At 28.1% G+C, this 23,659-nt stretch overlaps 1 protein-coding gene across 1 annotated transcript; it reads left to right on the forward strand.

Annotated features, from left to right (window-relative positions):
• Positions 1 to 16,573: 16,573 nt before the first annotated feature.
• IPT5 (isopentenyltransferase 5) lies at positions 16,574 to 18,273 on the forward strand. Its single transcript, XM_028075480.2, has 2 exons — positions 16,574 to 16,821; positions 17,078 to 18,273. The coding sequence occupies exon 2, from the start codon at positions 17,092 to 17,094 to the stop codon at positions 18,076 to 18,078; it is 987 nt and encodes a 328-aa protein (XP_027931281.2). The 5' UTR covers positions 16,574 to 16,821; positions 17,078 to 17,091; the 3' UTR covers positions 18,079 to 18,273.
• The last annotated feature ends 5,386 nt before the right edge of the window (positions 18,274 to 23,659 follow it).

The raw sequence follows: 23,659 nt of genomic DNA on the forward strand, positions 1-23,659 counted from the left end.
CTATTTAAGTAGCATGAAGATAATAACATAAGAGAGAGAGAGTGAGAGAGAATACAAAAATGGAAGTCTAGCTGGGAAGAATACACTGAAAAATTGTGGGGTCGTGAAGAATCAGAAGAAAGTGAGTGAAGTGTGAAGAAACGACCCTTGATTAAAGTATGCATTGATATGAATATGCCCTCTGCTTTAAGTCATTCAGAATTTAAATGAATATAATGGGGTTTTGCACGGGTAGAGCCTTTGGGGTTATCATGAGTTACAAATTTAAAAATGATTGATGAAAATACCATTATTGACTCTACAATTCCCATGATTGCCTTTCACTTCAGCCGCATATTGATTATTAGCTAAGATACCATGAATTGGTCATCTTTTACATGCTATATCTATCTATATATCTATATATATTTATTGTTACTAAATCTCAAAAGTAGACTCCAGAGATGACTGTATTGCTTTTTGATTTGGTGGATGTGAACTGCTGAAAAGACCACAAATGGAAATCATTGCCTTATGCAGATTGCAAGATTAATTATGCCAGACGCAATTGCATTTACACACAACTACAAATTTCTCACCACTCACCACTCTTTTCTCACATGTGTATTCACCAATTATGACATTAATGCTGCCAACAGTTACCTTTCATTATAAATCATTTGAAATTAACCACGATTTAAAAAAATACAATCATACTGTAATTTCCATGACTATGTATTTTACTTTCCTGACCTAATAGATAATTGATTAATGTATTATTATTTTTTTCTTTAAACGAATTAATGACTCATATTAAGTCATGTTAGAAAATAAAATATGAGAGTCAAAAGATGAAAATAAATGTATAATTCTTTTAAAAAATTTAATTGATAAATATGGTCTTTTTTTTTAAATACTTATATTAGAGATCTGACAAGATTCATTTAAGTATAATAATTTTAAATAATTAGTTCTTTTCATTCTTCGGCATATAACAACAGTTTGTGTTGAAAATCTCATATTAACTAAAAATAAGGCGAGTTTAAAATATACAAGTGTATGCAAATCTTATCTTACAAATTAGTTTTAGATTAGATTTAACGTTCACTCTTTAATATGGTATCAAAGTTATGAGTTCGAGTTTATCCTAGTAAGATTTGTTCTGTATTAAACTTATTGTGTCATTCACTCTTTAACATTATATCAAAGTTATGAGTTTGAGTTTATCCTAGTAAGATTTGTTTTGTATTAAACTTATCGTATCATTCACTCTTTAACATAGTATCAAAATTATAAATTTGAGTCTATCGTAATTAAATTTGTTGTGTATTAAACCTATTATATTATCCACTGTCAAACCATTTCTTATGTTTAAATATGTTTAAAAATGTTGAAAGGTGTCTAGATGTAAAGATATTGAAAATAAATGTAAATCTTACAAAATAATTGTATGAAGTTGACTTAAGTTTAAAATTCTGGGAGTTATTAGTTCTATGAATGGATTAGTGAATGAGAAATTTCATACAAAATATAATTGAGAGAGTTTAAATTATTTTTGTGGTTTTTGGAGGAAAAACTTCTCACATATTATATATGTCTCTGTCTATAGCAGTAGATATGATGCAAGCCATGAAAAGAAATGCACATCAATCAGCAGGAAAAGAAAGCATCTAACTGGGATTCTATAATGAGATAATGTAATATATAATTTTCACGCCCCCAACTGAGTTTATGATTGACGATTTAGTTTCTTTGGTTCATGAGTCGGAATATTCAAAAGCAACCCTTGATAACAATTAACCTAGGGTTTCGGGAGAGAAACATAGATATATCAAACAAACTCAACACAAATAAATAAATAAATAATCACATAATTAGTGATTGATATGTCCTTTTGTATTTGAATATATGAAAGTGATTTGAATTTGAAATGGAACAAAGTTATTTTTGTCCACTCTCGCTCAAATGGCCAATTGGAAAAATATTAAGTGGGCAAACATTTTTTTCTGGTCTACACTCATTAAATATATAATTATATTTATGAATATATGAAGTTGTATTAATTTTAGAAAAGATTATGCGCACATAATCTATTTAATCATTAAATATCGTCTTTCTATGTTACTCTGTTGTGCAAGATATTCTGTCTTTAAACTAAATTCTCGCATGGGCTTGATAATTCAATTACTTGACTAAAAATTTATCAAAGTTTACAACAAGTTGGTACCTCCAGATAACATAAATTATTCTATCTTTTAATGATTATCAAAATGGTATCATGACCAATTCATTTGAGTGCTTTACTTTTCATTATATACCAGTTAAAGAATCATGATTTTACTACATGATGTTGGTTTTTTTTATGATAAGTAATAGGGATTAAGAAACATAAAAAGAAAAAAGAAAATGCATGGACAATTGTTAGTGGTAGTTGCTTTGTTATTTTTGAGTAAAATACAATTGCATAGAATTTTGTCCTCGATCCAGCTTATAGTGCTCAATTTGCACATAACAAAAGGGGTTTCATGCAACTTGAATATATAAGAAGCACGTATATATATCTAAATAAATAAAAGGAATTCATCTAAGAACAATTTTTTGTAGATAATTTTTTATCTCTACTCTTTTCTTTTTCTTTTTTTCAAATTCACTAGTTATAAATAGCAAAATATATTTTATTATCAGTATTTGAATTATTTTGTCACCAATTATTTCTCCCGTAATTATAACTACTATAACTATCATTGTTATATATGTTTTGTTAGGGCCAATTCATTGCGCAAAGTAAGATTTCAAAAGCAAATTTGTAAAATGCTTAAATGTTATTTAATGAACAATAATAATTTTTCATATTCTCATTATATCTTGTCAACATCTCTTAAAAGAATACTTTTTGAATACTTATAAAGAACTTATACGCATAATGAAAATAACTTAACAAATTATTGAATCTCTCTAAAATATTGTTGAGACTCTTTAAAAATGTTTCATAATTTATTTTTATTTTTATCGGTAGTTGAGAAATATAAAGTTATTTTTCATATTCACTGCTAAAAGACACGTATTCCCGGTCAATTTTCTTTGGAAAATTTTTCTTAGGTAAAACTTAAAAATTTTGTTATGAATAATAATTTACAAAAAGTTTTGTTTAAAACACTTTTTGCAACAAATTTGATTTAAAAATACTTGTGAATTTTATAATTTTGTAGAAAATGATTATTCATAAAAAAATTATTTATCAATTAAAATTTTTAGATAAAATAACAAAAAAAATAGTTTTTTCTTACAAAATATTAAGACAAATTTAAAAAACAAATCTCATGAAATATATGAGAATTTTTAGTACCGATTCTTCAATTTTAGATGTTGTGATTTGAAAACATAGACTTAATTGTTTCTTATGTCTTTTGTTAAGGTAATAATTTACTCTGTAATTATTTTAAAATTCTTTTGATCATAGTTTAAGAAATTGTTGGCGTTTCAAAATTACCCGTTCTTTACCCATATTCATTAATTAAATGAAAAATATACTTTTCGCTATTTTTTGTATTTATGTGTGGTTATACTCATATTTTAAAAAGAATTTCACAATTTCATAATTATAAACAGGTCTATTTTTTGTTGTGTGGATGGTGGCTGTGTTTTTTTTTTTTTTTTTCATTTTTGGGTGCAGATTTATCAAATGGGTCACATGATCCAAGGCACAAACAATTGGTTGATCTCTTGAATCAGGGTTGTGATGGATGGAAGAAAGCATGGTATAATTCTTCTTTTGAATGTATATATGTTGCCTTTGTTTTTGGACAAAAGGATAGGACCTTTTATGTGCAACGTTATTCCGACTTATATAGAATAGAGGTTTGAGTTGAAGATGACTAATAAGTCTACAAGAACACTTTTCTACTTTTTAACACTAAGGAAAATATCTTATTATAATAATTAATTTATATATCAATTTAGATAATAAAAAATTATTGATTACTAAAATAATCACTATTATTATGAATAAAAAAATATAATTTGTCGTTAAATTAGTTATTAATTAATTAGAGATTAATTTAAAAATCAATTCTTTTGATAACAAAAACTTTGGTAGTTAAATTTTTAGTAGTCAAATTCCTTTGGTAGCTAAATTTTATAAATCAATTTAGAAACTAATTATAATTTTTTATTCATAGTAACTATTTTAACCAATAATTTTATATTTTGTAAATTAGAATTTAAATTGGTCACTATAGTTACTAAAACTTTTCGATCACTAAAATTGATTATTAATAAGACATTTTCTTATAATAAATATATATTTTGATATATTTGTGTTGGGACAATAATTGCCTCTATTTAATATGTTTATTTATTTTTACAAAATAATATTATCTATCATAAAGTAGTGAAAAATATTTATTTCAACTATCACATATAGTCATTTATATTTTATATTTCCTTTTGTTTATAAAATTTATATATTTATATAAATTTAAATCTATTTAATATATATATATATATATTAAATTTATTAAAAAATACACCCAATTTATTTTGTTTAAATGTAATTTCCCTTAGTTTCTTCAATATTTTGGAGAATAAGTTTTAGTTTTAATATATTTTTTTGTCGGTAAAAACATGTATAAATATATAATAGAATATTTAGATTATGCTAACCCTTATACACATTTACAAGATTATCCAAATGTAGCTCGGCCCGATCTGATCCACCACGGGTTGATCATTTAGTGAGTCAACCCAATTCAGCTCACTTATAAACGAGTTAAAAAAACTTCGAATTCGACTCGGCCTACCATGGGTTGGTGAGTTAAACGGGTTGACTCACTAGCCCACTTAATTAAAATAAAATATAATTTTTTTCTTGTCATAAATTATAATTCGGATTAAACTCCAATATGATGTTAAACTCCAATACAAACCCAAATTAAAAAAAAGAAAAACAAATTACTATATAAGATCAAAACATTATTGTCACTTATCCAACTATAATATTAGAGTCTTGAATGGATAATTTCATAACATTTTCATCTCTTTGAAGCATCTTCTTTATCCCTATCTATTTGAAGTTGAAGATATGTTTTCATTTGTCAACTCACTAATGTGTTTGGTTAACAAAACAGCCCAACATAAATGTGTGTGACTATACGGGTTGGTAGGCTAACCTGGCTTACCACGGGTTCAACCCGAGTGAGCCGGATTCTTGGTAGATTGGGTCAAAAATTGACTCGTACTGACATTTGTACAAAATGTCAACCCAACCCGGCCCAAATTCATGATGAACCGAATTGGCCCACTGATTCTGACCCACTTTGACAGCTCTATAGATAAGTTTGCAGTTTAAGCAAAATGACTATGAAGATTGTACTCTTATATAAAAAAACTACCACAAATTATAATATATAACCGGAGAACCTATCAAGAGGAGAGTATAATGTCATTACTTCAACCATTAATTTTATATAACTTCGAATTTGTATGTTTTAAAAAAATAGAAGTAAGTTTCCAAGTCAAATCATTGATAGTTAGGTGAACATTGACATATCATGTGGGAAAATTTTCTTCAACATTTCAAGCTCACGTGGTCTCATGTACTCCCTTCCCAGTTGATGGAGGAGGAAATATCCATCTATTTAGCTATGATTGTGAATGAGTAAGTTCCACTCTTAGGTCAAATTAGGTCAGATCGATAGGTTTAACTGAAAATTTTGATTAAACTAGTCAATTTAACTAAAAAATAATGAACAAACTTAGTCTCTAATTTATTAAAATAATAAAATGACCCCGAATTAAACTGAACTGACCAAAAACTAAAGAGGAAAAAAAAAACAGCAGAGAAAATCAGTCAAGAACTTACCAATAATTAGTTGAAAGAAGATCAACGAATTCTTAAATAAAAAATGTTATTTTTATTATTTTTTTCTTAAAATTTTGAAGTATTTGTTTTCTATAAGAAACTTTCAAGGAATACGGATGCCTCTATTTTCTTTACACACAATAATCAAATGATTATTTTCAATTAGCACTGAATCGGAATTTAATGTCAACACAAACTTTTCTTATCCGGAAATTTTCTAAGTCACATGTACTGCTGTACGTGCATAGCTAAATTACTAGCCACTTAATTTGCCACCTCCACAAGTTTCAAATAATTATACACTCAACAACAAAATAAAGTATAGATAAAAATTTTCCCTTTTTCTGAAGTTTCTAATCTCGCACTAAAGAAGTTGACTACGTAAAAGTGCGTTGTCAAAACAAGATTGCAACTCCAAGCATTAAATTATGAGGATAAGTGTGACTAAAAAATAATGTGTCATATCGTTAAGATAAGGTCATGAATTTAACCTAGACTCCGTTATCCCAGCATGCACATAATTGCTTTATTGATGACACAACTTGTTTCTATCTTTGATCCATAATACTTTTCTTTTCTTTTCGGAAGAAAGAACCATTGAATAGTTTATATCATAATTGTTGGGCAGAAAATGTTGAACCTACCTTTTTTTGCGGAGGTTCATGCTTGCTACTATTAGCCATAGCAGCATTTGAAGACTCTGCCTCGGCATGAGTGGATCCAAGAATTCAATCGTCATGAGTAGTATATGTCACTTCTGAAGAAATAAAAGAAAAGGATGATGAAGATGAATGCCATAAATATTAACTCTAAAGTGAGACATGGTTCTTCCTCTATTGCTAAATTCATGTCCCTCTTAGCAGTTAATGAAAACTGTTGTAATTTATTTTCTGTACGACAGTACGAGGTTACAACGTACAACACGTGCCTATTCTTTTTTTTTTTTTTTTTTACTTCTTATTACGAGGTTACGGACTTATAATTGTTGTTCATCATTGCCAATCAAGTGTTGATGTCGACTAGGTTCATTTGTAACATGTTTTTTTCATTGCGTTTGACTAACGTGATTGGGCGAAGAAAAAAAAGTTACAAATGAAATATAAAACATGTTTGATCTGATAAAAATGTTAAGAACAAATGAGTTTTGCACTCTATTTTTTTTTTTATGTGAAATATACAGGAAATTATATGGTTTAAATTTTTAGTAAAATTACTGAAAAGTACAATGTCATCCAGATATGAGCTTAATAAGTGGATTTAAGACTCGAAGTATGAAAATAATTTCTAATTATTTGAATCTCAATCAAACAATTTTATAAAGTAAAAGTAAAAAATTAAGAGAATAAAATTAGGAGATAAATATATAAGATTAAGAGAGATAAAATAATGTTTTTGTTAAATATGTTTTTAGTCCTTTAATTTTCCGTGAATTCTATAATTAATATATTTTGAAATTTTTGACTAATTTAGTCCTTCATCTCTCGAAATATGTGGATTTAGTCATTTTAATCAAATTTTATTATATTTATTTGATATTTCAACCGCATTTGATAATAGTATTTGACTTAACATTAAAGCAAAAATGTGTAAAACAATATAAACAACTTAAATACAATCTTGAAATTAAGTAAAAGTTAAGGGACTAAAAACATATTTAACCCTACTTGTTTTCATATACTTAGTAATAATTTTAATAAAATATTATAAAGAACAATGCTCTTGACCAGGGGCGAACCATCATAGGGACAGGGGGAAGCTTTTTGGATTTATATATATATATATATATATATATATATATATATATATATATATATATATATATATTTTAAATTATAATTATATATTATTTATTAAGTTTATATTATGAAAAATAATAATAAAAAATAAAATAACAAATGTAATGAAAACATTGATTTATAAAAGAGATTAGGGTTGAGATTAGGGTTTTGTTTTTGCTATAAAATTTTTCTACCATGTAAGTTATTATGAAAGTGTATGAGGGCGACAAAAATATGAAGAGATAGATTGGAAATAGAGGTTGGAGAACACATAGATTGAGATTGAAATATACATTTATAGATGATCTCTAACATATCAAACTTAATATCTTATAATGATTTATGTATGTTAGATTTATGATTCTTCTTAGGATGTTTATCCAAATTAGTATAAACCCTAATTATGATTTTAGGGATTCTTTTATGAAATTAGTATGAAACCTACTTATAATTTTTTCCAAATTAGTATAATATTTAATTATGAAATTTAGGGATTTTGTGTTTTCCTGCCTATGGTAAATTTTGTAAAGTTTTGAATCTATACAGGAGAGATGATAAATTTATATTAGAAAGATTATAGTAAAGAGTAAAAAAATTAATTCTTTTTTTTTAACGGAGTAAAGTTTTGTGATAAAGGTGAGAAAAAAAATTGCATCTACGTTGAGAAATTTCATGAGAACTAAAAACTCAAGACAGTGAAAAACAAATCTCTAAAGTTCCTAAAGTTACATATAATGAATTTAAAAATTCATTAGAACGCAATCCGAGAAAAGTATCTTCAAATTTCACAATACTCACCAAATAAAATTGATGAGGTACGAAGGACTTATCTAAAATGATATTCATAGTTTGGTATTATGATATAATAACGAATGATAGTCATATTTTTCTGAATTTTATTATTATGTGTGTTTGTTTTAAATAAAAAAAATAAAAAAAGAAAATGAAGAGTTTTTTTAACTAATATATATATATATAATATAATATAATTTGGCACCCCCAAATTTTTTCTTCAAGTTCCGCCACTGCTCTTGACTCACACCTATTTCACTTCTAATCCAAAATCTTAACAAACTTAGACTTTAGTTTCTATAACTTTTAATCCTTAAAATATTTAAATATTGAAAGGATTTTTGGTTAGTGATGAATTTTAATTTAAAAAAATTATAACTATTTTTAAAAAAAATGATAAATTATGTCTATTTTATAATATTTTTTTTCATCTTTCTTATTTCATTCGACATTTTCACTGATCTATTTTAAGTGTACTAGAATAATTTATAATGATTTACAGATGAAACCAATATTTAGTATTTTGTAAAGCACAAGTTCAAACACCGACTTGTCTTGTCTTTGAGATTTGTATGCTTTCCTTAACGATATAATCTTTTATTAATTATTCTGCCTACCTCTTTATGATCAATTTCAATCTCCATTTAAAAAAATAGATTACTTTTACGTTGAAGAGGGACATTGTGATTTTGATGAATAACAAACTTATGTACGATCTGGGTGGACATGTTAATTCGAGAAAGATTCATCAAACTGTTCAAGTTTTCAGCTTCAATATTAAGCTCTCATTGAATAATTTCTGTCCTCAGTGATCACTTTATGACCATTATTATACATTTCCGGTTAATGCATATTATACAACTCGGCTATTATTATTTTACGAATTTTATCACTCCAGTATTTTTCGTATATTTTACCATCAACGTTTTCGACTTTCGTACATATTTTAAAAAAAAAAAAAACTAGAGTAACCTACAGGATTCTATTTCCAATTTTATGAAACGGCGTTGGTTTTGAATATCGCTAAATTTTAAAAATTCGGTAAAATATGTGAAATTAAAAATAGACGCTAACTTAAAATTACCAATGCTTGAAATTAATTTAAACTTTAATCCATAAATCAATTATATTTTTTTATCAATATTAAAAATCATTTGAAATATTAATATTTTTTAAGTTCATAAAATATCTCTAATTTAATCGGTAAAATTATTAATTATTTTTTATCTTGAAATTTTATTGTTATTTAATAATGTTTTTGTAACAATTTTTTTTCTCTCGTATATTTGCTGTAGTTGCCTTCTTTTCTTTAGAAGACAACATTAATATGTTCTATTTTTTCATGAATTTGAACATTGGTCATTAGAATGGGCAGATTTTTAATGTTTATTACAAGCTTTTTTTCTCAAATTACAGCATGGTAGACTGTTTTTTTTTTAAAAAAAAATAGTACTAATCATAATAATTGACAAAAATAAAATAATGATAGTCACAATATTGGTGAAAAAAAAAATAACTATTTAACATGGATCAAAAATCAACATTTTCCATCCAAAAAAATAGGCACTGTTTTGTTAAAAATAATATGCTGAACAAATTAAAAAATCAAACAAATATCACAGTATTTATGTGTAAACTTTATTTTGTTAAAGTTGTTTCATATTGTTTTTTAACAAACATTACAAAAGAAATAGCTATTTAACATGCATCAAAAATCAACATTCAAGTCAACGTTGTCTAGAAAAATGAAATAATTGATATACAAAATTAAATTTGGCAGAAAATTTAGAAAGTTTACCTATTTGTTATTTGGGGTCAGACTTCCTATATTTTATTTACAATATTGTAGTGTGAGATATGCTTTCAAAAATTATCTAAATATTTTTTACATACGATTAGAGCATTTCAAGTGTTTCATTATATATATATATATATATATATATATATATATATATATATATATATATATATATATATATATATATATAAATTGCTGATGAAAAAAAAACTTACAAATTCATTATGTCAAATTATTTTGAAAAATAATAAATATTAAATTGTTAATATCTACATGACAAATAATTAAAGATGATAAAGTAGTACATGATAATGTGGGTTAGTTCCGTATTTGGCCAGTAAAAAATGGATTGGGTCTATCAATTGTACATAAAAAATATGGACTCATTTTTTCGGTGTGTCCTCTATATTTTTTGTTTTATCCTCCATATTTTTTAGTCTGCAGAGATTTGTGAACTGGTTTGCGACCCAAAAAAAATTATTTGTTTTATAATTTTTTTTATTATACATGAAATATTAGGATGTTAATTTTAATAATTTTATTTTTATTTAATTAAATTAGAGTAAAAAAATTATAAATCTACTTTTTAAAATAAGTAATGATCACAATTTTATAATTTCTAATTTAAAAGTACTTATAGAAAATAAAAATGAATTTGAATTTGATTGAAATAAAGAAAGAAATGTGAAAGAGAGAATTTATTTTAGATGGATTGAAGAAGAAATCAAATTATAGAAGTTTAAATTAATGCGAACTACCTAAGTAGTACCATTGTTGGCCCGCATGGACTATGGAGTGGGCTAAAATGGACCAGTGGACCAATTTACTCAATCCGTCCCACACTTTTTCTTGTAAACTGGTCCGCGTGGTCCACTATGCATTATCATATATAAAATAATTAAAATAGTAAATTCAATTAAAGTTATTATAATATAACAAGAAAGGGTTCACTCGATCCATAATTATAATAAAAGATAATAAAAGAAATTGTAAAAATTTATTTTATCCTAAATAAGTCGGATTCAATTATATATAGAGAGATATTTTTATAGTATATACTGATTTTTGTTGATACAAATATTACAAGTTTTTTTAATTAAATAAGGATAGGATTTTTCTCAAATGTATACCTTCTACCTTTTTATATATAATTTATGTATAAAATTAAATTAATATTATAATTTTTTGACATAAAAAGTTCACTTAAATAATAATATAAATATAAAGGTTTTAGACTTAGTACATGTAGTTTGAAATCTATTGAGAAGATCGAGAAGTTAATTGAAACAAAGGAATAAAGAAGCAAATTGACACAAGGAGATCGAAGGAAGTGAAATGATGAAGTAAACGAGGGATGTACCAAAACGAGTAAGATTAAGGAGAGGATCAAAAGAAATTATTACTAAAGATCAATAGAAATATACCAAGATAAAAGAACATGATTGAGACAGAAAAGACATCGAGAAAAGTACGAATGAGACAATAACTAAAACTAGATTGAGAGAGGAGTTATTTATTTATAATAGATGCTACAAAACACAAAAAGAATTGGCACACATGGCCTAATGTGGAAAGTTCATTTACTTCATTAATGTATTTGTTTCTTATAAATTTGTACTTTAACTATTCAAACTAATGTAAAATAGTGGTGACGATTTGTAGATATAATTTAAACATTCTGATAACACCGTAAAGAAGAAAACTGATAAATTGGTTGTAACAATTTGAGTCACCACTTTCATAAATTTTCTTTACTAATTTTTGTTTTACTTTTGACAATTTACATCCATGCATACCTTTATCTTTATTTATTTTCTTCTCCATTTTTACCTTTTTTTATATCTCAGCCCATTATTTCATTTCTAAATACAAAAGAAATATGGTTGTTGAAGAGAAATGCTGGTATTCTTGTTTGAAATATATATTAAGGGAGAATTTGATGATTTGAATATATTTATGAGATTAATTCATAATATAGGCAAATTATTCATAAAATTTGTGTTAATAGTAGATTCATAACTACCAAAGCTCTATCTTAGATTAAAAACATTAGTTTGCTGTGCAAAAGAGCCCACATCGATGAAACTAATTTGATTCATTTATTAACACTTTAGATCATACCGAACCATTATATTCAAATATTAAAAATGACCATGAAATAAAAATTCTATCAAATCCAATTAAACACACCGTGAACTAAATGTGCACAATTTGTCGTAGGGTTTTTAATTTATAATTTTATTTCATAAATCCACATGATAGCCATCTATCTCCCTCATGCATGTATGTGCGATTTGTCAATTATAATTACTCTGTTTTTTATATCGACTTTTAATTTCAAATGACAATTAAAATAAAGTAGCCATAGTTCTACTTCATTTTTATTAAAACACTAGTAATCCAATAGTATATTAATTAAACACTCGATTAACCAAATTTTAGTCACTGGGATAAAATCTATTATATACTTCTCAGTAAGTTCTAATGCTATAGAGTTTAATAGACTTGGTATTTGTGAAATTAATTGCTTGGCTGAAATATACTTTTGAGCAATTATTCCAATAAAAAAATAGGAAAACTTGTGATCAAATAGTCAACGAGAATATATTGTCATGTCAAAAATCAACTTAATAAAACATAACTGTAAAGTAATGTTGAAACACCAGCTAATATTGCGGGAAAAAATTGTTGTAAACATGATATAAGCCACAATTCAAGTATATTCATTACTTAAGTGTTTGAGAATATTGTTTTGATTGTGGGATCCAGTTAATTCAGCATAATTAATTCAATTGCTTCTATTGGGTTAATTTGAATTTCCTATTATCTGACTATCCACTCTAAAATTTAAATTCAATAAAATACATATATTCATTTAATTACGTATAAAGGATGTTGATATCTTTAATCTACTTTTAAAATAAATTATATCACATCTATATCTATTTAATTTAGATAAAATTAACATTAAAATCAAGACTATTATATGTAATACATTTTAGTTGTTTTCTTTAGGATATGAGTGTTTGGTGATTTTAATTTATTTTCTTCTTTTCTATCATATATATATATATATATATATATATATATATATATATATATATATATATATATATATATATAATAGATTATTTTCTTATTAACCAAATTGATTGCATTTCAAATGAAACTAATTCAAAATATCCATTTAAGGTTAATCCGATAACATCTCGATCCGTAAAATTATCCCAATCTAGATTAATAAAAGAATTATCTTGATCACACAAATTTCAGGATGAAAATTAATTTCAAAATTTTAAAGATCTAAAAAGGTATTTCATTTAAATTCAGTTAACTTGATTAAATTTAAAATATAAAAAGTATAAATTTGAATTTGAAATAAAAAATTAATTATAATTAATATGATTATAGATTGTATTTTGAATATTTGGCTTTTTTGACCGTAGTTGAAATGCATTTTAGTATGTAAAAAATTTACAATCGCATTCTTTTTTCTTGCAACGAAATACTTGTGAATTAAATTTCCATGTTTTTTTTAAATCAAATCAATTCAAATACAGTAAGCAAAATGAATAAGGAAAGGGAACTGAATTTACTCTGCATAGCCAAAAGAAAAACAAAATTAATTTGAGAACTAAAATATTTTATTTCATTATTTCCCTATTCGGTGTTGTATATAATCTATCAAATGATTAATTGTATAAAAAGTGTCAAATACACTCAAAAACTAATAACTTATACTCTTTTTTTGTACTTTTTAAATGAAACCTAATACTCTTAGCAGCAGCATATAGACATGTTAAAACGAATTAAGTGCGTAAGTTAATTCAGTTTATTACAAATTTGAGTCGGATTAAATTAGAAAATATTTAATTTTATAAATGTGAATTAAATTGAATTATACATATTTAATTCATGAGTTAAACAACAATTTTGGTTTACCAAAATGTAAATCAAGTTAAACTTTTTACCTCCCTGACGTCATGTCAATATATTTTTCTTAGTAGACACTTTAAATGATTGATAATAGGGTTTACTTATAATGGGTGGAAAATAAAATAAAATATAAAAAAATTCTGAGAAATTAGTATTAACTAATATGAGGATATTTAGAAAATAATAGGTTAAAATTTAGAAAATCAAGATTTATTACTAAGATCTTTAATACATTAATTATTCAAAAAAATTAAATTTAGATACTAAAATTCTAGGTTAAATATATATATATATATATATATATATATATATATATATATATATATATATATATATATATATATATATATATATATATATATATAAAGAAATAGTGGTATTAATAAATAATTAAGGACAAATAAAATGAGAAAAATTAATTATAAAATTATATCGTGTGTTATAATATAATGAAGAAATAAAAAATATATTCAAAGTTATAAATGAAGTGTAAAAACAAAATATTTAAACAAACTATTAATCTAAAATAAAATACGTGAAAATTTTAAGTTATGAATAATCGGAAAATTTTGATATCTTGTTTGACCCGTGAACTGGTTAAAATTATCACAATATCCGGTTGAACAATGTTACTTTGACATCATTTTTTTTTTATCCCCATTTAACATTATTTAACTATTTTTTAGTTTCTTTTTTACTTTAAAAATACAAAATTTTTACTTTTGTCCATTTATTATACATAAAGTTGTTAAATGATAATTACTGTGTGAACTAATATTTTTCCTATCAGGTTTTATCTATGATTTATGTTTGATGACTTCACGATGGTTTCTCTTGAGAAAATATTAATGTATATTAGCTCAAATTTTTGAATTTCTAGGAATGTGAATAAGACGTGGGTAATAATAACTCTTTTGTGCTTTACTTGTTAGATAAATATTCATTCTGCATATGTATCTATATCCATATACATGCGAGTATTTGTCATGTAAGTATTCACATCTTTTTTTAATATTCACGGTACCCGCAAGTATTTACAAAAAGAAAATTAAATATTAATTAACAACATATTTTAACTATAAATTCAAATAGAAATATAATGCATAACATTTATAAATCTCAAATAAAATACAAATAACCTATTTAAATAATGTTGAATGACTGTTTATAAAAAAATTAAGATTTTTTAAAACTAATTGATAAAACATAATTCATTAAAAATTAATGTATTGAAGTTTAATCATATTTTCTTAATTTAAACGAGAGAGTATTGTTAGATCTACAAAGGGAATTTTACTAGGAAGATACAATATCAATAAGACCTAAAGTCCAACCATATAAGATATTGACACCACTTTCAACCCAAAACCTTAAGACAATGAATTTATGGGTCTTTATCCTTTTATAGTGCTTCACTCTCTCATTTCTAATCAAAGTGGGACTTAGACTTAGATTTAGACTTAAATTCTTAACAAATATATATAATAAATACAAATATCTACGGATATGGATATTATGATATTCGTACTCGTCTCATTAACTTTACAAATATAAAAAAAATACTCATATCTGTTATCTATAAACATCCCTCATCCTTAATCATGGATGACATTCTGTTGTAATGTGTAGCTCGGAAGGATTTCACGGATAGAAGTAAAAAAAAGTTAAGTGATATATATAAATGTTTAGTTTTTAGATAGTTTTTCATCGGGACAAATCATATATTAGAAATAATAAATCTTTTGAATTTATTTTAGTAAAGAAAATAATAATAATGGCATCAGAACTTCGATATATCCGTTGTGTGGTGGTAAAATCCAACGTAGACTTAATCAGAAACAGTTAACGGTATAAATGAGTTGAAAAAAAGTTTATGGTTGTGAAGCTCAAAATTTAAAAAAATAGAAAAAGCTATTAAAAATATAAATATGAGTTGAAAAAATATTTTTGTTAAAGTAAAATTAAGAAAGATGAGTGAGATATAAAATGAGTAAGAATGTGATATCAGGTGTGATATACGAAGGAAAAATATTGTTTAAAATTTTTGATGAATATGGAGAGCAATATGAGGCATTAAAGAATTAAAAAAAAGTGAATAATGTTAATTTGTAAAGAAAAATGAAAATTTGTTGTGTGAGAAATGAACAAATAAAGATGTGATTTGTTTTTCCTTTTTGGAGAAAACTGGATGAGAGGCGCAGACACTTTTTGGTTGGGTCCTCCCCTGTGGACCAGGAGTGAGTGTTAGTTTAGTTCACGCATAACACTAACACTAAAACTAATACTAATAGTGCTCCTTACGTGTTCCTTTTACGACTTATTAACTTCTTATCTTCTTTCATTACTTTAATTTGTTGAAATACCAAGGTCTTCAACTTTTCATGCGAAGCCCCGATGTGGGCCTCTTCTATAAGTTATAAATACCAGTGTCTTCGTTTCTCATGCCAGAAAATCCACTCACTAATCCATCCATCCATCCAAACAAAACCTTCTATTCTAATTCTATTCAACCCCTTTCACACAACACCACCCTCCTATTCCTCCCACACCATTTCATATTCACCACACACAAACTACTCTTCCTCCTCCTTCTTCAACAACCAAACCTCTGTGCACAACACTACTCCTTTATACCCTTTTTTTTTTTGCCCCCGCTCGCCGCGTCTTTGACACTGACGGTACGTGCTCTTACCGTGGTCCATCTAAATTTCATCTGGGTTACTGTAATTTTTAATTTTTTCCCCTTTTACTATATACCCTTCGTTACTTTGCTTATCCCCTGCTTTAGCCACTCTGTTTCTCAAAGATATAAATTTAATTGTGTTAGTTATCCATTTGGTGGTGGATTAAATTGAAAATGAATTTTGTTTATAAATTAATGGTAGTATGAGGTGGAAGTGAATTAAGAAGGAAAGGTTTTGTCAACTGTTGCAGGTTGTGGTTAAAAAATGAAGATCTCAATATCAGCCTGTGCCTGCAAGCAAGAGCTGCCCCTAGTAAGTTTCCAAAAGGGGCTAACGATGGAGTCGTTGTTTCATCATCGGAATAAGGACAAGGTGGTAGTGATAATGGGGGCCACGGGTACCGGCAAGACGAAGTTGGCCGTCGACGTGGCAAAACACTTCCAACCAGCGGAGATAGTGAACTCCGACAAAATGCAAGTGTACAAGGGCCTCGACATCACCACGAACAAGGTCACCGAAGAAGAGTGTGGCGGGGTCCCACATCACTTGCTTGGCACTGTTGACCCTAATATAAATTTCACCGCCAGCGACTTCTGTCGCCACGCCACTTCCGCAATCGATTCCATTGTGGAAAGGAATGGCTTACCCATCATTGCTGGAGGCTCCAATTCTTACTTGGACGCGCTCGTCAATCACCACGCCGAGTTTAGGTTAAGGTACCAGTGTTGTTTCCTCTGGGTTGACGTCTCTCTCCCCGTGCTCCATTCCTCTCTTCAGGCACGTGTGGACCGCATGATCGACGCCGGTCAAGTCAACGAGGTTCGCGACTTCTTCGATCCCCGCGCCGATTACACCAGAGGGATCCGAAGGGCCATTGGGGTGCCCGAATTCCACGATTTCCTACGCGCCGAAGCTTCTGGGACCGAGGACCACACAACCACAAAGAGACTTCTGGAGGCTGCCATTGCCAGGATCAAGATCAACAACTGCACGCTCGCCAACCGCCAGATTCAAAAGATTCACCGCCTCCACGGGTTGTGGAAACGGAACATGCACCGCCTCGACGCCACAGAGGTTTTCCTCGGCTCCCCCGACGCCTGGCACGACCACGTGCTCGCCAAGAGCTTGGTCGTCCTCCACAAGTTCCTTTTCGAGGAAAAGAAAACGCACGTCCCCGCCGGAATCGTGTCCCCGAAAGACGTAATTGCAGCTGTTTCTGCGCCGTCGGTAGCAATGGCAGCAACCCATTAGGGGGAGGAAGTAGGGCCAGAGAATCTATACACAAAAGGCCTCACCATTGGCGCATGCTTCACACTGTGGCATTCCATATCTTTTTTATTTATATATATATTTCAGGTCATGTCATTGGTAGTAGAAAATGTTTTACTATATATATATATGAATATAAAAAATATATATATATAATATAATATATATTCTGTTTAACTTCATGACAGGTTATATTGAAATATGAATGTATTTCTTTATTTGGAGGGTTCTTTAATCTTTAGGGTTACATCAGTATCAAGAATACTTAAGTGTATTCTGTATAAATTAATTAAATATGTTGTTAATGGAGAATAGCATATACGATCCTAGCTTTGTTGGCTAACGTTGTGGACCTACAGTGTAACCGCTGCACTCGGGAAATGCTTGTTAAATTAGATACTGATGTGACGGAATTTTATTTTTTATTTTGGCGCATAAACTATGATCTTCTTACTGCATACATATTGTGCCAGCCACTGCCGCTGTGATTAATAATAATCATTAGGAAAAATTCTGAAGAAAAAAATAACATTTGAAGCTAGCTAGGGCGATAAGCTGCTGTCACTATCAACGTTAAAAAAAAAAAGAATGCATAACAAATCTTCTTTTTTCTACTTCTGTTGTGTCTAGCTAGTTGATAGTAAATTTTTGTTGAAAAGTGTACGCAGCATGACAAGAAACAGTTGACGAAGTGTACCTATCGATTCTGTCGTAGTATATAGCCTGAACGAAAACACTAGCAAGTTGCGCTATCTTTTCTGCATTCAAATCTTGTTTCTAGCTGGTGACAGTAGCTCCGATTCTGTAATAGTACTAGTGGTTTTTGAAACAGTTGACTGTGTGTGACATTCAAGAGAAAACAGTTTTAAAACAAATTTTAAGGTGAGAAACAGGTTTTGTTTTAATCCCGGGATCGATATTGTTGGAAGAAGGAGGGAAGAGAATAAGTGAAGCATACAGTAAGAGATGGAAGGCACTGAGTGAGAGAGTTCAGAGTTCACATTGACTCTGAAGGAAGTTAAGTAAGTGAATGAAGTGAAAGACGACGGGGAAAAGTTTTTTGCTACATTCTTAAAGATGGGTGTTTTAATCTAAAGCCATGATGTTGTGGTGAACGTTGGAGTGTGTGAAGTAGCTGCGTGCGTAGTATAGAGGAGAAGCATTATTGGTGAAAAACGGTTTGAAGTTGATGGGTTGTGGGGTAAGTGTAAACTAGGATGAAAGAAGATGAAAGATGAATGGGTTTTATTCTTATTTACTTTTTGGTGGTGTTCCGTACTGATAGTTTGTGGTGCGCCTGGGCGAGCATGATGGATTTGAAAGTAGGGGTATTTGGTGGGTCCAATTTAAAAGGTTGAATTTGATCACAGTTAGTGATTGATGTGTGATGAGAATGGGAGTATAAGTCCCATGCCCCACTACCGGTGGTGGGGGCCAGACAAGAGAATGGCCTTTTCGTCTTTTCATTACGGCCCTTTGGATTGGATTTGGTGTTGGACTTGGCTAAGCCCACCATCAAAAAGTCATCGTAACATGTACTCCACTATATTATTATTAATATTATTCATTCACTCACATAAATTAATGAATTCTCAATCACCGTCTATTCAAGATCCAGCGGGTGAGGAACCCCAACCCCAGTTCAACAAACACCAACACATCATTTCATTCATTCAACTCAACCTACTTCTTCTTAATACACAGATCAACGCCATGATGTGTTCACCATTTTCAACTAATCATGGCCACAATATTCCTCTAAAGTTGATAGATAGATACTAAACTTTTCAATGCGGCATACAATTCCTCTCTCCAATATCTAATTATTCACGTTTATTTCCATAGTTATCATGTTTTTTTATATATAATATTAAACCTTAACTGCTCAAACACTACTTTCTGGGTAGTAAAAAATTAAGCAAACAATTACCCACCATATTCTTATGCTAAGTGTTTATTGGGAATCTAGAAAAAGAGACAAAAGGGTTAGAAAATAAAAAGGTGGGGGCAATGCCCTTGAATAACCTCTATGTCTTCTTCATCTCACATGATTCCAACCAATATATAACACACAGCTTGCCTTTATACTCCCACTCACCACCCCATATTTTAAAAGTTAAAGTGGACCCATATTAAGGGCATATTTAAAATATATATATATACACACATCCTTTGTTCTTAAGCACTTTTGCTTTTAATTCCCCTACCTCCCCTTTGGAGTATGGAGAATTTCACAAAAAATTTGCTAGTACTATATCAGGGAAATCCTTGAAAATTTAGACAAAAGGAAAACGTTACATATTTATATGTTTAACAATTCAATTGTATGGTCAAAATCACCTTTAGTAAAGTCTTGGCTTTGCATCCCATATAAAAAGAAAAGGGAAAAGAGACAGTATGAGTAATGATTTTCCAACGCTTCCACGAGCATCTTGGTCCACATCAAGCATGCATAGAATATATATTTTCCAAAGGTTATAATATAAAAGTATAGTATCAGTTCTTATCAGTTCAGTAACTGTATGAAAGTGATTTATAGGCCTTTCATCACTATCAAATTATCTATATTTTAATTAATAGATATCATTATCAATTTATAAGGTTACTATATAACACTTCTTCTGCCTGACATTTGTAAATGCTGCAGTGCACACAAGTTGTAGTATATATAATCAATATAACATCGCAGCCAACGGGGGTTTCTTACAACCCTCGGTGGATCGATCATTACTTCTCTATATTCACGTCAATTCAAAATATCATTAACCAAATGTAAAATATATTATCCATACACCAACAACCTTCTTATTGTATATTACCAGAGATTTTAAAAACTTATGAATATGTCACTCTTCTGAACAACTATGCTGACGACCCTGCATTTTAGTGCTGCATCATATGATATCGATAATGTATTTTTCTTGTCTAGGGTTTGGTGCATTAACCAATATCATTTTCCAGCCACTTAATGACAAACAATATCCTTCATACGTGTATATGACAAACCATAAACGTCAAAAAACCCTAACAATACATAACTTGTGTTTTTTCAAGTTTTGTGTTGTATAGAATGCGAGTAAGTTGAGCATGAATAAAGTAAAGTTTTGACATGCATGCATACACGTTCTGTTTGGGAAGAATAATTAGTGTTTAACAAGTGTGCTCCCAGATTTGAAAGATGCTTGATGGGAATCAGCAAAGTAAAAGATGAAGGAGAAAGAAGATATATAAACACTTCTGCCCTACAGCTTTCATGCATGCTCATCTCTGCCATCTGTCATCACAAAAGGACTAATGAAGTAAGACATTATTAAAGAATCAAAAAATGGGGAATGAATGAATCTTGGTAATTATAGACGAGCCATTCTATATGCATATATCTTGTATAGTAATCAGTTCCATTGCACTTTTTTCATAATAACAGAAAGCAATATATGCATGGATAAATAGAATATATCTTTTTGCAGGTCATGAGTTCGACACGGTACAAAATGGTAGCCACGAAGGGTAAACAAAAGAGAGTACTATGAATTTGTCCTCCTTCTCCCTCCGTTGTTGTTGTTGTTGTTTTTTATTTTGTCCTCTTATCCGGAGTGATCACAAAATAACAAAGTTAAAGCTTGATTGAGATAGGATATCCAAAAATCCCATTTGTCTCGGAATTATCGACGAGTGAGTTGTTTCGCATTTCTATGGTGCGTATACAAGTATATATGTTGAAGTGAACTTGTGTATATCGTAGCCATATATCACACTTTTACGGCATTCCACTGCATAAAAATCAAAGGCTATAATGTAATCATAATACAGAGTCTCCATCAGTCGCTATCCATGTGATTGCAATCATATTCCAGTATACACAAGAGGACACAATATATTTTTCTACTGTTCATGAAAAACGCTGAAACTTCATCGTATAATAAATGTTATGGCGCCTTTGTCCTATGCCAACCCGACATAGTGTTCCGAAAGGAACTTCTAAGAAGCCTCATTGTACTATATATCATTTCGAAAAAAAAAAGTAACTATATAAGCTATTTAAAGTTTCTTAGGGTGATATCTTTTTATTTTTTTAAAAAGTACTATAAATTTTATTTAAGAAAAAAAGTTCACTTGATGATGACTTGGTTTCTTTTTTTTTTAGTTATTTTTAAAAAGTCATGTATTATTTTAAATTTATTTTTTTAAACATAAATTCAACTTCAGTTTGACATTATAGATCCTTCTCATATATATATATATATATATATATATATATATATATATATATATATATATATATATATATATATATATATATATATATATATATATATATATATATATATATATATATATATATATATATATACATTAATGCTTTAAATAGAATATAAAAGTATATATAAATATACGGTGCATGAAATAAGTATTCCTTATGACAACCTATTTGGAAGACATTACAAAGAGAGACAAAATAAAGTTTGATAAATTAAAAGAGTAATCCTCAATTATTGCCTAATGGGTAGTTATTTGAGGGTTTTTTTTTTATATATGTAATGAGTTTTTATAGAACTGGTGTCTGAAAAAGAGAGAGATTCAAAAGTCTAATTATGAACAGAGAAAAGTGAAAAAACGTATTACATCGGAAATACATACATTAAAATAACTACTCTTAGTTAGTAATACAAATCATTAATAAATACTATAAAAACTATAATACATTAATAAATATTGTATGAGAGTGATAAGGTAACTCAGTTATTAAATGAAAAAGAAGAGAAGAAAATGTCATATGTTCGGTCTCTACTAACAATTTAAAATAATAAGGTTGGTTAGGTAAATTTAACAATATATCATTGTTAATATATAACAATTTATATATAATTTTTTTAAATTAATATCAATTTATCATTGATTAATAGCATGTTTAAGTTTTGTATTTAAATCAAAGTCATGAAGGGTTTGCTTTTTGTTTGGACGTATATATCTTTGCTTTTATATGGGTGGTGAGATACTGCTCTATGTGAATAATGGTAAAGGAAAATCGTAGTATTTTATTTTATTTTTTTGGTTATTGTTGTATATATGTAGATGTAACTCAATTTTCTCCTATTAATATATGTGCTTTTGATAATTAAAAAAATACAAAATTTAACAACAATATTGTTGTCGATCCACCCAAGTCAGTAACAAGAGCGTGTTAGAAAATGGAGGAAGAAACAAATATTTAAACTGCGTTTGACTTCAACTCCTAAATCTCAATTCGTAAGTGATGTAGTGATGTAAAACTTATTAAATGTAACATAATAAATATATATTGAAAAAAACAACAATCCCACCAATTTTGTCTCTATGTGCAACACTTTACATCTAGCATCAACATACATAGTTTAATTCTTAGAATAATAAACGTCACACTAAGTAGGCTCATTTGTTGTTAAAAAGGTAGTAGTATTAGTAACATAAATGATAATAATATACTTTAGTTTAAAAGTTCAAAACCACCACGTTGTGGTTCGCTTCTGCAAAATTGATAATAACTGTAAATACATTTTAAAAAACAACAACAACATGAAGAATA

This window comes from Vigna unguiculata, chromosome 6 (genome assembly GCF_037176805.1).
Source record: "Vigna unguiculata cultivar grain cowpea cultivar isolate G323 ecotype 2 chromosome 6, ASM3717680v1, whole genome shotgun sequence".
NCBI lineage: Eukaryota > Viridiplantae > Streptophyta > Magnoliopsida > Fabales > Fabaceae > Vigna > Vigna unguiculata.

What these genes read in the sequence shown, in the direction of transcription:
- IPT5 (XM_028075480.2), top strand. Translation starts at nt 17,092, where the DNA reads ATGAAGATCTCAATATCAGCCTGTGCCTGCAAGCAAGAGCTGCCCCTA.